This window comes from Muntiacus reevesi, chromosome 21 (genome assembly GCF_963930625.1).
Source record: "Muntiacus reevesi chromosome 21, mMunRee1.1, whole genome shotgun sequence".
NCBI classification, from domain to species: domain Eukaryota; kingdom Metazoa; phylum Chordata; class Mammalia; order Artiodactyla; family Cervidae; genus Muntiacus; species Muntiacus reevesi.
In genome coordinates this window covers 31,300,383-31,316,879 of record NC_089269.1, presented here as the reverse complement: position 1 = coordinate 31,316,879, position 16,497 = coordinate 31,300,383, and the positions used below count along the sequence as shown (strand labels likewise).

At 35.1% G+C, this 16,497-nt stretch overlaps 1 protein-coding gene across 2 annotated transcripts in view; it reads left to right on the top strand.

Annotated features, from left to right (window-relative positions):
* SAMSN1 (SAM domain, SH3 domain and nuclear localization signals 1) overlaps window positions 1-16,134 on the top strand; it is a 132,932-nt gene extending 116,798 nt beyond the window's left edge. For both annotated transcript variants that reach the window (XM_065913579.1, XM_065913580.1), the window contains 3 exons: window positions 1,748-1,954; window positions 4,113-4,263; window positions 15,312-16,134. In XM_065913579.1, the coding sequence (XP_065769651.1) occupies window positions 1,748-1,954; window positions 4,113-4,263; window positions 15,312-15,511 (558 nt within the window). In that variant the 3' untranslated portion in view covers window positions 15,512-16,134. The remainder of the gene's footprint in view (window positions 1-1,747; window positions 1,955-4,112; window positions 4,264-15,311) is intronic.
* Window positions 16,135-16,497: the final 363 nt, after the last annotated feature.

Sequence of the window (16,497 nt, the reverse complement as noted above, 5' to 3'; positions counted from 1 at the left end):
AGTACTTTCCACAGTTAGCTCCTTACTTGTTTCTATGAAATGATTTGAAGTCTTGGGGAAAGGAGGATTATAGCTGAGTAACCATCGTGGAGGGAGGGCAGCAGAAGGAAATACATTGAAAACATTTTGATTCAGGATGGATTTCATCTTTCCCTACAATACCATGCCAGCACACTACCCCTAGCGCTGCTTAAGGGGACGTTTGTGGAGCTCTTGTAGGACAGAATAAGAATCCCACAGACACCACTGGGTATTGAATACTATTGTCCCCACCCAGGGTCTTATCCAAAATGAAGGTGGGTTTGTGCCTGTAGCATGTGGGCTTACCTGTAATGGATTTGTACAAGTTTAAAGGGTGCAGCATAGGACCCATACCTTGAGACAACCCCTAGAGCTTCTGGGGATTTTCTAGGTCTGCTTAATGGATGTCATCTAGCCTAGGATTTGATTCCCTATAGTAATGGCAGGAAAAACTAGATGAGCAGCTCATAGGGTCAGAAGGTCAAACTGTCAATAAATTGGAAAGACCAGATCTTTTAATCACATTGCATCCTACTTTTACAAATACAATTTGTGTATTAGATGGAAGAGTGCACATTCAAGAGCAACAGAAAGAAATATTTTTAGTAGCAGATTTAACACTTTGTTTGAGGGTAGATGTCTAAAATGGCAAAAATATCAGAATCTATAATGTAATATCTAAGGTAGACAGCTAAAATCTTAAAGAAGTAATTATGACTCTTAAATGTAGACACTGTATTTACACAGAAATCAGCTTCCTTTACCAAAAAAAATACCCGTGTCAAGTTTTTTACTCTTAACAATTACTCCTGCAGTCTTAGTCTTAGAGGTGAATAAAGAGACAGACCAATTATTCTGTCAGTCCCAATACATTTCATTCATATTTTAAACTATTGCTGTGAAGTTCAATCTAAGTATTAATTAAATAACTACTAGTTGATTAAGTATTAATTAATCTAGAATAAATAGCATAATTTATCCTTAGTATATATATATATATAATTTTGTTACATATTTTATATGTACAAAGTTCTGAACATTTTCATTATTTTAGATGGATGCAATACTTTGGGTAGATTCATTTCGCAAAGTATATGAATTTTTCTGATGAACTAGAAGCACAGACAGAGTCATAGACTTCTCTCTCTTCCCCTTCCCAACTTGGGAGCCCCTCCAGGGATGAGGCTATATGTGTATTGTTTTGACAGGATAAATAAAAAGAGCATCATTTTTTAATTCAAACAACTTAGGCTTGAGTTCTGGTGCTGCCACTTACTTGCTGTGAATTCTTGAGAAATTAACCCTTGCCTTTCTCTTTCCATAATATTTAGAGTAATAGTAATAATTATACCTAGCATATAGGTTGAAGAGATGTATTATGGACATAAAATAGCCTACTGTATACAAAATGTTTTGTAAACTACAGAATGCTCTACAAATGTAAGCTGATAAATTGTTATGATTTCAAAAACATAAACACATCATCAAATACATTTAGGAGTTTTTCTTCAAGAATGTTGGAATTTTCTTCAACATTACTAGCAAATAGCTTCCTTAAACTTTTAAAAGAAGTTTCCTCTTAGATTTATTTCTAACTCTAAGCCTCCTTAGTGGAATGTCCTCATTCTAATTTTCAATGATTCCAGTTTTGTTTTTGTTTTTTTTCTTACCAATTGCCACAGCATCAGAGTTCTCTGAAATCTAATTTATATTTCTTTGTCTTTAGAAAGGAGATATCATAGACATTATCTGCAAAACGCCAATGGGGATGTGGACAGGAATGTTGAACAATAAGGTGGGAAACTTCAAATTCATTTATGTGGATGTCATATCAGAAGAAGCAGTGGCCCCCAAGAAGATGAAGACACAAAGAAGGAGTGGAATGGAAAAGCCTGAGACCCTGCAGGAGTTCTTAGAGAGGATTCACCTTCAGGTTAGCAAACCCATGGCCTGTTTGATTTTGATGGCATACAGATGGAATAATTGAGAAGAATGGATCAGTGTTTGTATTGCTAAAAAAAAATATATGACTTACAGCAAGGGAAAATCTGTTTTCCAAGAACAGTTCTTACTTACCCATAACCACTTCTTTAATGCATGGACTGGTCTTGATATAACATCACTTGGACTAAATTCTAATGATGTTTAGCAGTCACAGTAGAGATTGGGCTTCCCCGATGGCTCAGCTTGTAAATAATCTACCTGCCATGCAGGAGACATTATAAGACACAGGAAACTCCTGTTTGACCCCTGGGTCGGGAAGATCCCCTGTAGAAGGAATGGCAACCCACTCCTTGCCTGAAAAATCCCATGGAATGAGAAGCCTGGCAGACTATAATCCAAAGGGTCACAAATAGTCAAACACAACTGAGCAATTAAACATGTATGTAGCACCTAGAGATCAGAACAAGAAAGTGCAGTGGAAAGTGAAATACACTTGGGGGAATAAAGACCCAGAGAAAACATGGTAATGAGGATGATAAAGAGGATATTAAAAGTGAAGGTAAAATTCAAAGAATTGAAAGGAAGAATGACAAGGAAATTTTATTTCCTATAGAGCAGAGATCAAAAGCAACTCAATAGAAGGTAGCCAAATTTGTTTTTAAAGAAATTTGTTAGAAAACAATGATCATTAAACCCTCATAATGATTGTGTTAGGGAAACTGTTGTCTATATTTATAATCCAGTTATTTTCTTGTTATATTAGAGAAATTTTTATGAAGTATCTCTATGTTGTTAAATGGCAGGTACCTACACTATGCCTAGCCTCACTAGATTTACTGGTGTGCAATCTACTTCTAAAACTAACACAGCAGTATTTTAATAGCTTTCAAAATTCATCATCAAGAAAATAACCATTAATCTTTCCTTAACTGTTTTTCCTGAATCACCTAGTTGTATTCCAATCTGTAGATTCACTACATAGACATTTCAGTATTGCTATTGGTGCCCTCTAAATGGTATACTCCTTGGAGGAGGCACATGTTTGAATCCTACTTCAGCTACTTGTTTGTTCTGTGACCTATGAAAAAGCCAAGGTCTGAGGAAGTGAAACTTACTCAAGAACTCTCAGTTACATCAGATTGGGATTTTTTTTTTCCTGTTCTGATTCTGTGATCCTTCTAGGATACATTATTTTAAAACAGAATTGCTACTCTTTCTTTCCTTTTTCTAAATAAATAAGGGGCTAGTAATAAGTTCTTTCTGATTACTTAAAACTTTTATACCCTCTTATTCAATTTTAGTAACTAAAATAAGGATATTGGAATTATGATCAAGTAAAATGGGAGGAATATTTGAGGAAGTTGAAAAGCATTTCAATTCACTTTGCATTTTTATTCTGTTACAGAGAACAGAGGTTACATAAATAACATATAGACTTTGAAATCAGAAGCCTATGAATTTTAAACTAATATATATTAATGCAAATGATGGACAAAATATACATGCTAAGAAATGGAAACAATACTTTTACCAACCACAGTGTTCTAATGCTTAATAAAAGCTTTTAATTAAATAGAAAGTCTGGAATGCCCTAGGTTTATAAAATATCTTTCAGCCAAAATGTTAGGTATACTTATATAAATTGTATCTGTTTCAAACTCGTTTTTTGATCTGCCTCAAGAAGTTAATGAGGGTAGATGATTTTGCGATCAAGCAAACAGGAAGAGATATAGTTCCAGAAATATTATTATAATATATTCTATGAGAGGCATTTTATTGATAAACTTAAAAAAACACTAGCTTTGTCAATTTTGCTATTTGAGAAGTGAAAATGTGCCAGATGGGATGAGTGATCCAGCTATTTAATTGATTCCTGATTTAGCATTGCATAGCTTAAGGTGATCATTTCTTCTTTACATTTGCCCTTCCAGAAGGTGAGAAATGTACAGCATGCTGTTTAAAGTTCCTGCGTTCATCTGTAGAAAACTAGTACAAATAAAATAAAATTAAGCAAAAGTTCTGTTGGCACCTTTTGGTTCCAATGCTTTGTTTCCATTTCTACACTTTTTAAAAATCTAAAAATAATTAAAAATAAAATGTTTGCATCTGAGTAGCTTATATTATACAAAGTTTTTTCTTCCATACAGGAATATACCTCAACACTTTTGCTCAATGGTTACGAGACCCTAGAAGATTTAAAGGATATAAAAGAGAGTCATCTCATTGAATTAAACATTAAAGACCCAGAAGACAGAATGCGATTACTATCAGCAGCTGAAAATCTCCTTGATGAAGAAAGTAAGTATGCGTAGCTACTCGTCTCCCTCACTGAGAATCAAAGGTTAATGTAAATAGTAAAATCATTAAAAACAAATCCCCAGTTTTATTTACTGAGAATCATATAAAGCATTTTTTCCAATAAAAAACATATTTTCTTATACATTTGGAAACAACAAATCTAGAAATAGTCAAATGGTCAGATCTATAAATAGAGGACTTTTTTTTTTTTTTTGCTGCTTACTGGATCCAGAAAATGAAAGGGCTTTACTGGGTACTTCATTTAGATTCTGCAGAGCTACTAATTTACACACAAGAGGATGTCTGCATTCCCTAAGACTGGGGGAAGTCTGAGACAAATATTTAGCTGCAGCATGAGCCATTAGCGAGAACTGTCATACGCAACTTTTGTAGAACCGCGCAGAGCATGGCTCTGAGCTAATGAGGCTTTGCACCACACAAGAAAATTCATTTCATTACCATATAGTCCCATCTTGTACGTGTTATAGTATTCTTTCAAAATGCTATAATAGCTTGCAAAAATATTCAGCACTTACTTTTACTATCTGAGGTGGTTCTCTGTATTTGTAAGTATAAACTAAAGATGGAATAACACATGCAGATTCACTTGAATATTGGCCACACCAACTGGGTTTATAAAGATAAGCTAGCCTTTGTTTTCACAACTGCCCGATCTGACCATTATTCTTAGCAAATCTGACTGGGCTCCCTAAACCCTGAGCTCAGGGAGTGCCAAACTCTGTCAGGATTATTTCATTAGAAAAAAACAGGGGACGGTATCTAATTCTAAAGATGAAAAAGAACTTATATCCCCTAATCCAACCTTCTCTTTCCAAAGTAATATTAATAATAACCATTAATTATTTTTTTGAACATGTTCTCTAAAACTTTGAGCCAGAGTCTTTACACTTACCATCTTCTTTAAAGCTGTCCACAACTCTCTGAGTTGATATCACCCCCATTTTTATAATGAAAAATGAGAAGATAAGAAACTTGTCCAAGCTTATGCACCTGGTGAATAAGGAAGCTAGGACCAGTGCTTGTGATGTTGTTAGACTTTCTTATATTGCAAGTAAGAGCCCAGATTGAGAGTCAGGTGAAAAGTTCTACATAGGACCCAGGCCTCCTGAGGGTCCCCTCGTGAGCTTTCCTATATTCTCCCTCATATGTCTCACGAAATGGCAGTGTTGAACCACACATATTTATTATACGTGGGCCTTTTGTCTAGTAAGAATTAATTTACTTTATAGAAACCATACCTTACTGAATCCTCACTTGCTGTCTTGAGCTCGCAAAGGTCCTCATCCTTTTCAAGGAGTTTTCACATGCACCACTCATTTGACACCCACAGAACTAATTTCATCCTTTAGGCTTAGGAGTTTGTATGCCTTCTTTGAAATTCTAGCAGCTAGGAGATGCAGAAGAGAAAGGAATCAGGTCCCAGAGGCAAACAAAGGTCAGACTTAAGAAAGTAACCTATTTACAAGCCAACACAAAACTGATCAGTGTAAACTGGTCTAGGAATATCTTCCAAGTAAATGAGGCAGTTCCTTTCACATCTCGTCATTTTAAAACATTTCAAAACTATGCAATATTATACTAAGAAATGGATTCTGTCTTGAAAGTGATGATTTTTAGTATCATTATCAGTACTCTCCCAAATAAGCTGATACTGAAATAGAGGGAGGAAAAACAGTATTTTTTGAACACTTGTAAATAATTGCTTTTCTTCTACAATAACATCCATGTAGCTATTTTGCCTATTTTATAGATGAGAAAATATTTCAGAGATGAATTTCAAAGAGGCCTAACAGCTAGATTAGTAAAGAGTTGGAGTTTTAATTAAAGGCAGTCTACTACAAAAAAACCAAGTTCTTAAAAAAAATAATTAAAAAAAACAAGTTCTTTCTTCCACACATACAAACCAGTAAATATGAATAGAACAATGCCTATTTGAAAATGCAAGCTTTCTGCTGTTTTGTCAACTTCCCCAAGAACTTCAGTTCAGTTGTCCATCTCAGAAAGTGGAAGTTAATAAAGTTAATATTTAAGTGAGAAAGGAAGTTTTGTAACAGCATGACACCCTTGAAGGTTCAGAGGTTTGTATAACTACATTGAGGCAGGATTTGTGAATGAAATGGGTCAGAGGGGCTTGGTAAACAGGGCTTTAAGTCATGAAAGTGTGCTCAGCGGAGACCCACAGAGGGACGAACAGTCCAGTCCAAAGGCCTGGGCCACTTAAGGTATCCACTTAACTTCTTTATTCTGCCTTCCACATCACCCATCTACTTTCTCTGTTAACAAAAGTACAATAATTTATAGATGATTTCATCTTAGAGCTAGGTATAATTTTAAAAACCATCTGACTCATTCCTTTACAAGATGAGGAAACTAGAACTAGAGTAGCCTTCTCAAGGTCACATATCTAGAACCCAGTCTCCTAAACCCAGCAGAAACACATTCAACTATGCCCTGGTCTCTGAAAACAAAAGACAATCTCTCCAAACAATGATGTGACTTTCAATGTTTGATATAAAAAGCATAAAAATTCCCTGAATTATTTCTCTTTAGAAAACAGTACTTGAAGGTCACTAGAAGTTGACTGTTTAATAAAATCCAGTAATGTACAAACATACCCATACGGAGCCAAATTCTAGGAGATGAAAAATGGAAAAAAATGCAGATTCAACCAGTGTTTGTTCTCAACACACAACCCTGAGACTTTTCCTCTTTTAATCTTATGGTCTAAAGTAGTATTAGAATATACATGTCAAAAAGATGCATATTGCATGTTAGGCTATTCTGACTGAAAGCTATTTATCTTATGTGAAACTGCTTTGCTCAAGAAATAAAGAAGAATGACTTCTATTTGTTGATAAGATGGTGAGTTCTGATGATTCGGCACCATGCTACTGCATGTTTATTTTTATCTATTCTCTACTCTGTGAATCATATCTTCTACAACCATGCTAAAGATTAAATGCACAACCTTCATGTACCTTGAATGATAAAGACCTTGAATATATGGTTGTTTAAAAATGAGACATTATTAAAAACAAATGCATGTCACAGTCATAGGTTTAAAATAGCTTTTTTTTGTTATGTGGAAGAACGGGGTATGCAAATTGACTAGGATTTTATGTATGCATTTTATTTTGATCATTGAATGTCAGTTTAGGGAACGTCAATAAATTCCTAGTTTAGGGTTTCATTGCTATTTAGGTTGGAAAGTTTTGCTTTGCTTATCATTCAGTATAAAAATTGAGCAGAGAGGGCACCAGTTCTGATCACAGGAATTAAAGCTCTGAGATAATGTGGAAAAGATCACAAACTCCAATGTGAGGTTTTAATACATTTAGGGGGACCAAAGCCTGGGGAATGGGACAGGAACAAACAGAAATCTAGACTTAGAACAAGCAGTTTCCCTTTTCTCTTAGGCCAAAAGAGACAGCATTGTACCCACTTTGACCTTGAAATTGTTAACCAGATTAAACTTTTTTAGGTCATTGCTTGACAGGAGGTAAAGACACTTCTCCAACAAACTGACAATAGGGCTGGCGAGTGGTGTTAGGACTGATGTGTGTATGTATGTATGTATGTTTGTATGTATGTATGTATGATGTATGTATGACCTCTAGAGGAGAAGAGCAACTTTGGGTTCTACAATTCCAAGCAAGACTAGCACAGAGATATTCTGAATTTCTTCTCACGACACATTAGAACTGAGCAGAATCAGGCTACGGGCTCCTTCAGCTGGGAATCTAGATAAGGTTAGAAGGAGAAAAAAAAATTAGGGTAAACTATTTGGCTCTTGAAGGAGCAAATGAGTAGAATCTGTTTATTTTCTGCATTTTAGAGTTTCTCTATTTATCATCTGAATTTTAAAATGGTTTGTTTACTTTGAATAAATATTCCCAGCAAGGAAAAAAGAGAATAGAGAATATGTGTGTGTGTGTTTTTCCATAAACACAACCTTCAAGACCCCTTTGCCTTGCTGAGAAATGCCTCTTTAAAATAATAAGATAGTTAGCTGCTATTTATAGTAAATATTTCCTTTTTATTCTGAACTCATTTCTCTTTTCCTACTCAGAGATGCACTTTGATGTGTCTTAAAAGTGTGCCTGTGAGAATGTGTACAATCCTCCTTGGGGAAAATGGGTGATGGAAATATCTTGTTCTCCCTATAGCCCAGGGATAATTAAAATTTAAATTGAAAACAAAAGGCAACCTCGTAACAGAATAAGCAAACTCTATTGGAACCTGTATGTAATGTATTGGAGTTATTACCCCACCCTTTGTTTGCAGTGCTCAGTGAGGAGGAAGGGGGAAGGGTGGGTTGTGTGCCAGGCTCTTGGCACCAGCTGTGGTCACAGCAGCCCCACATTGCTCAACTATCCCCACTTGTGCCTTCCTGCCTGCCTACCTGCCCACAACGATGCAGGGCAAATGGCATAGCCCAGCCAGGAGCCTGGAACATGAGCTGCCAGCAGGGGAGGTTTGTAGCGATGCCAAGCAGCAGTCCAGCAGTTGGCCTGACAGCGTGCCAGGGTCGCCTGGCGCCTTAGCCCCTGACATGCGTGCCTGTTGTTTCCAACCCACTTGCCATATGATTTCGATTGAGAGTCAAGAAACATGCAGCTTTTAAGAAAATATATGCTGACTACCTCCGCAGAGTAGAGGAGGCACGTGGGCATTTTACTTTTATGTATTTATACATACGCATTTAATATCTATTTCCAGCCATAGCCATTTTGCTTCATATAATGTTTCTTCAAATTTTTTTTTAGTTTTATCCCCTAAAGTTTATTTTATGATAGATGCCCTATTCCATATAATACAAAGAACAAAAAATGAAATTAAAACATTATGCTTCAGAGAACCATCTCCAGAGAAAACAGTTCATAGAATTTTCACCTCAGTCATTTAGAGAACTGGTAACATCTGCACATGTAGGGCATTTCTATACTTGTCTTTATATTGCACTGTGATTGTGTGCTAGGCATGGCTTTGTAGTGATTAACCTGGTCAAACAAGACACAATCCTCTATCACCGTGTGCCTCCCCAAAGCCCCTAGCGCCACACTTGGCATTGAATCCATAGTTAACAAATGCTTGTAGAATGCATACATGTTGAATGAGAGGATGAAGAGAACTGCAAATAGTAAGCAAAACTTTTTTTCCTGGTTGTAAAGTTTAAAGTCCCCTGCAATCTCACTTTACACATAAAAGTTTTTGCAACAGGCAGCTGGCTGTTGGAAAGTGTTGTTAAGATTCACTTCATGCATACATTAGCCATATGTGCAGGTACATGTGAAAGTGTGTGAGGAGATTTCTAGAAATATAAAAAACTATCAAAGTTTAAAATAGGTATACTTTTGAATCCAGAAATTCCAAGTTTTAGGAATTTGATTTACTTCTACAATGCATAAAAGTACTAGTTAAACTACTAGGAGTTTTAGTTAAAAACTAGAACTAATATGAACTTCTATTAGTAATTAATTTGTTATAAATAAATTAAGATATAGGCAAACAATAAAGCAGGATAAAGATATCAGGAGAATGAAATACAGGCTGACATGAAATGATGCCCGAAACATTGCAAATGGTAAAAGCAAATTGTAGATTAGTAATATGTAACATAATCCTGTTTTGCCAAATATAATAAATTTTAAAATAATGAAATTAAGTTATCATTTCACCATGTCAAGTACACAGGATTAAATTAACTGTTCAGAAGTGTGAGATTGATTTCCCAAGGCCCGCAGTGAATCAGTATGATAATAGATTTTCATATTATTTGGTCATCATCAAAATAGTCTACTAGGACAACAATTCAACCAAGGGTAAATACTTCTGGGATCAAGGCCTTTCATGGGAATGTGTGCTTGAGGAAGTGGTAGCCTGATGTGAGGTCCCCATTGGTGCGGAGCAATTAGATCTCAAGTGAGTGTGACTCTGTGCCTCTGAAGGAGACAGCACCGTGAGCAGCTGTTGTGATTATAAGTGAAAAGACGTACTCTCCAGAACACAGCTCATTAGAGAGGAGACATGATGCTTGAATGCAAAGAGGGGTTAGCAAACAGAGGGAGAAACTCCATAGTTTCTCATGGCCTCAGGAAAACAGTAACTGGTTGGTTTCCCATGAAGAGATTCTTGTATTCACTTTGTTCTTGTTGTTTTTTTCAAAAGGTGGACTAGTATTCAAATAAAATAAATACCAAATATTCACTAAATAGAAAATTAAAATGTTCAGGTAATTTAAGGACATGCTTAAGATGAAATCAGAAACAAGTAGGTTATGCCAAATTGTCTAGCGAATGTTTCCCTCCATGGACAATGCTATCTCTGGCCAAATAAATATAGCCACAGTGATCTGAAGAACACTTGAGTCTAGGTTTGAGGAACTGATATGGAGCTACAAAGGAGGCTGAGATTTTGAGCCATCTTAAAATGCTTCCCTTGTGGCTCGGACAGTAAAGAATCTGCCTGCAGTATAGGAGACCTCGGTTTAATCCCTGGGTCGGGAAGATCCCCAGGAGAAGGGAATGGCTACCCACTCCAGTATTCTTGCCTGGGAAATCCTGGGGACAGAGGAGTTTTGTGGGCTAGGGACCATGGTGTCACAAACGTGTCCGATACAACTTAGCGACTAAACGACAAAGGTGCATAAGCCTTGTTTTTCCTCGCTGAAGATGGTACCAGACTAGAGAAAAAAGAGGAGGATAATACAAAGACCCAAGAGGTGTCTTCATTTGAATTTCAACAAAATTTCTTGCTCGATTTTCTTTTGTTCGTATTTCCTTTAATTAACCTAAATATTGTATTCTTTTTTATTAAACACATTGTTTATTAAGCACTTTCATTGATCAGCTATTTTCCTATGCCCTCTGGATTGCTTTACTTGATAGTACATGGTATAAAGGACAGAAGCTTCATACTTAAGGCAAACAAGATAATAAAGTCAAAATCTGGAATATTTGAGTAAAGAAAACTGGGAAAGTCAAGCAAAAACTAGTAGTTTACATTTTTTATTAAATCTTCAACTTTCTAATATGTGAATATAGGACAGAATTTTCTCTTCAGGCATGATAACTTTTTCCCAGAATTAGGACCTAGTTTGATTTCCTTAAAGCTTTCTTCAGTTTTAGTATAATTGAGATTGCCTGTACTTAATTAAATGTCACAACTCAATATAATTATTTTATGAATAATTATATTAGCTGTCTTATATTCTAATCACCACGTCACTTTTTATCTCCATCGATCAGACTTATGTTGAATGGGTTTTATACAATTCCATAAAAATTTTGGTAAGAAATGAAGTATTTTATTATTCAAATTAGTTCTTTATGAAAAAATATCTTCTAAATAATTTTTTCTTAAAATGATCATTTTATTTTTACTACATAGAGTGCAGAACTGTTTGGAGCTGCTTTCTGTACTCCTTTATGCCTGATGTTAGCTGGTAGCAATAAGATATACCCTCTGTTTTCAGATTACTTACTAATTCTTCAGTATACTCAGATTTTCAAGTGTACAGCTTTGGGGATATTTGCAAACCATTCAGGGGCTTTATTAAAAAATGGTACCATTTTAATGTTTTGTTCTTTATTAAAATACAAAACATTGTAAAAACTCTCAGAAATATAGAACTCTAAAATTCTAACACTTTCATGTGTGAATTACATGATGCCCATATGTTTTTACATAATTTTAAAAATAGAAAAGTTATATATGTAATTCTTTAACTTCATGTATTATCAGAAATGTTTTTGTATAAAAAGGTGCACTCAGATATCCTAAGGAAAGTCTGTAATTTTATAGTCAAACTGATTCTTATTCCAATGTGTTACTTACCTGGTTAGCTCAGATGATTGGACCATGGGACAAAACTGATGAAGGATATAGTTTCAATTTCTAGGTAGGTCAGTTAGCTTTACTCTGCTTCATGACCACATGAAGAGACTAAATGACTTAGAAAGAAAATGTGAATGTATTAGCGTGAATTCATTTCCTCTGCTGGAAAAACTACCCATAGCATAAGACCTAGATTTATGCCAATCCTTAAGTCATTAGTGTCAAATGAAAATAAATAAATAAATAAATCAACAACAACAACAAAAAGAGGAAAATCTTGACCCTCCAAATACAAAAACTGAATGCTAGATAGCTTTCCTTTCCATTATATAACTTAATTACCTGCCTTTTCTTTTTATAGTTACAGTTGAGGGGTTCCAGCTGATCACCTGCCTGACATTATTGCAAGCCTGGTGGGAAGCTTTTGAGGAGGCATAGTCATGTTTTCATTTCACTAGGAAATCATTTAGCAAATTACTACTGTTCTGTAAATTACTGTGCTGCATAACTTGCATAGTGAGAAACTATTTCCTTTTTCCATAAAAATTGCAGATGAAAGGTTTCTACAATAAATAACCTGTATTTAAAATGAACCATTCCTAGAATATGGAGAATGTGATACAGCATTTCTCAGGTGGAAATAAAAACAGATACATTTTATTACTAATGTTAAAAATGGCATATTCTCTGTTTAAAGTTAGATTTATTGTTTCTTTACTTTGTTACCCTTTGAGGTGAACATATAGAACTTCCAGAGGATGAAATAACAACCTAAGTACTTATTTTTTGGAAAGGAAAAGAGCTAATTTTAGAATTCAGATTTCTTTAAGCCTAAGTTTTATATCTTGAAGAGTCCCACAATCAGTAATCAACCTAAACAGAATACAGTGTTGGAAGTAGTAATTATGCTAAGTCGCTTTTAGGATGGCAGTCTGAGGAAGGGATCTCAGTTCTTTCAATTTTGTGTTGAGGTAATAAGCCCAGATATATCTGGGGAAATATGATCTTATCCCCACCGCCATTCTGACAAAGAGGATCACACTCTGAATATGGTGATCACTGCTGATGTGGCAGGAAGCACTGCAAAAAGGCTAATTCCTCTGGTCTTTTCCAGAAACACCTGGATAATGGAACACAGAGCCATCTCTTTCATTTCAGTGGCAGTAAGACAGAAAAACAAAGGAAGAGGAGAAGGTTATTCCTCAAAGACTGAGGTCCCATTTCAGTGCTGCCTTTTCACAAAAGAAGGGCTTGGAATCACAAGTGGATGACTGAAACTCATCAAGACTAGTCAAGATTAAGTAGATTCCCCTAAAGCTAAAAGGCTTACAACTAATAAAGACAAAATGCTTCACAATAGCCAACATTTTAAAACAATAATCACAAAAGGTTCACATTAAGTTGAAGCTCCTTATACCGAGAACTAATTATAACTTCACTAGACTTCAATTTCTGATACTTGAGCCCACAGTTAAATAAAGTTGTGGCAAATGTGGAGAAGATTCAGAAGACTAGCATAAATGTGGTTTCATTGTGGTGAATAAAAACTTTGAAAAAAAGGTTAAAAGAACTGTTATGACTCATTTTGAAAATGAGTAGACTAAGAAATTATTTTTATCATTTTTTCCAACTTTTCTCAACTTATGTTTCCCATATAAAAGCAAAAAATATAGAAATAATTTAAGTGACTCTTTGCTCAGTTCTTCCATGAAAGGGGCATAACTAATACCATTGTAGATACGCTGAGAAAAACTTAATTCATTAGATACAAGGATGCTGGGCTCAATTCTCTCTTGTAAGAGAGGTTGATAACAATTAGATATTCAGTAGACCATAAACTAATGTTGACAATTTATCAGAAGCCTATAAAGTGCATTTAAAAGCAGGAGACGTGTAGACAAGATAAAGTGTGGATTTCCAAAAGATAAATTACTTGAGTCTATTGAGGAAAATTACACCAGTACACAATTTCCTTCTTCCAAAGTTTGGATCTACTTTCTTCTCACTGGAATGAGATGAAGTGCATAACCTCTGAAGGCAGAAATCTTAAACCACCCTGAAATGTATGCTCTTCCAATGTAGGGCTATTCCAACGTCCAAAGTAGGGCAGTCCCAGGTTTAGAAGGGGAAATAGCAAGCCGTGCTCATATAGCTGAGAGACAGTGGCTTAAGATCAATCTTCTCTCCTCAGGAAAGAAAGAAACTTCACATTGACAGAGAGAACACTGATGATAAAAATTCTTGAGAAGAGTAAAACTATAGAGCTCCTTAGGTTCTTTAGAAATATCTTTCATTACACCTGCAATATTATTTTTTACCTAAAATGGCAATGCCTGTTTTTTAAGAATATTGGTTTGGTGACATAGAATTACCAACCTGAATGTATGTAATTGTTATTCAGAAATGTAAACAAAGATGTAGCAAACTACAAAAGGTGATTCAATAGATACAATGTTATACTATCTAAAAGCAACCCGCCAAATTCCCTGGCAGTCCAGTGGTTAGGACTCAGTCCTTTTCACTGCTACGCCCTGGGTTCAATCCCTGGTTGGGGACCTAAAACCCCATAAGCCATGGGGCACAGTCAAAAGATAAAAGCAATGTCTGATTTTATGTGTACTTTTCTGATGAGTTCAAACATAGGAAAATTCTACGCTTTCCAAACATGGAAACTATTAGTTAAATTCCAAGTTATTGGAATTCTATTGTATGTTGTTGCCCACATTGATCTTTTATTCATTAATCAACATTATCATGATTCTCGAATTGCTCGCAAAAATGACTATTGACTAGGATTGTACATTTAAACTACAAATGACTTCTTCTAATGTTACTTTAAGGAGTATTTGGACAAGGCATCAGTCACACTGTGGCTACAATCTGCTTTCTTTGGCAACTTTTCATCAATGTAAAAGAAGAGTCCATATTGATCTTCACTTCCGTAAGCAGTTCACATGAATTCCATGAAACTACAAGTGAGCAAACAAAGGGCAAAACTTATCTTCTAAGGAAATAGTGGCTCGAATATTTGAGAGCAAACATCTCATTTATGATGAACAAATACATCATTTGCTTACAGAAGTTTCCACTGTAATGAAGTTGAAACAGTTAAAATAACTTGAAGATGAGTGAATACGTGAACAAAACTTTTCTTGACTTTGCCTAACCAGTTCTCTCTTTTCCATTTACAGCTATTCAAGAGCCAGAAAGTGAATCCATGCCCCTATCCTTAAGCCCAGACATCTTAAATAAGTCACAGTTAGATGACTGCCCAAGGGACTCTGGTTGTTACATCTCATCAGAAAATTCAGATAATGGTAAAGAAGACCTGGAGTCTGAAAACCTGTCTGACATGGTACAGAAGATTACTATCAGAGAGCCAAGTGACTGAATATACATTATCAACTCTGTATCTACAGATGTGTTCTATTTTAACTCTTCCTATGCTAAAAAACCAAATAGGAGAGGAAGAGAAGTATTTGCAGATACTACCTGAAGTTAAAATGTTTTAATGGGAATGATTGTAAATAAAAACCCATATCTCTAATATTCAAGTTGTTGTGAATAATATGTATATTTATTTCTTTAAATGCTAAAATGTTAATATTTCACTTCCCTGTATCAGAAGAAGGATAATGTAGGTTTGGAGTATGTTTATTTAGCTTTATTTTATAAGTGCAAAAGTGATTCTGCAAAAAGACTCCCCCTTTTTTTATACATGCCTGTTTTGAATTTGTGTATGTTGTTGAGTAAATAGTAACAGAGTGTGTCTGTTTAATTGTCTAAGCAGCATTTATACTCATTTTTATAAATACTGGGAAAGTGTGAGTTAGTACTGGAGACATTTTATCCTAATCCACAGTGGAGTTTTAGTAATTATTTTCTGCTGATTTCTTCACTATTTTCTGTATGAAAGTATAGATAAAAACATATTGCCAATCCTGACTTAGTAAAACTAATTTTAATAATTGTACAGATTTTTCATTTTTAAGTGTAAATATTTTTAATTTTGAAATACCCTAATTTTAATAATAAAAAACTGTATGCATTTGGTAATCTCCAGACTGTTGTTAAAGTATATTTCACCTTAGAACTTCAGACAAAAAAATTTCTACCAGATAAGGTTTTATCGTCAGTATATACACTTATAAAACATATATATATATGATTCCCAAATCAATTACCTTACCTCAGTCTCTTTCCTGAACTCCACATCTGTTTTTGCCAGCTTCCCGAATAATTGTATGTATCAGGTCAGACTGCCCTAACAAAACCACAGACTGGGTGATTTAAACAATAGAAATATTTCTCACAGTTTGGGAAGCTAGAAATCCAAGATCAAGTTGCCAGCATGTTGAGTTCTGCTGAGATCTCTTT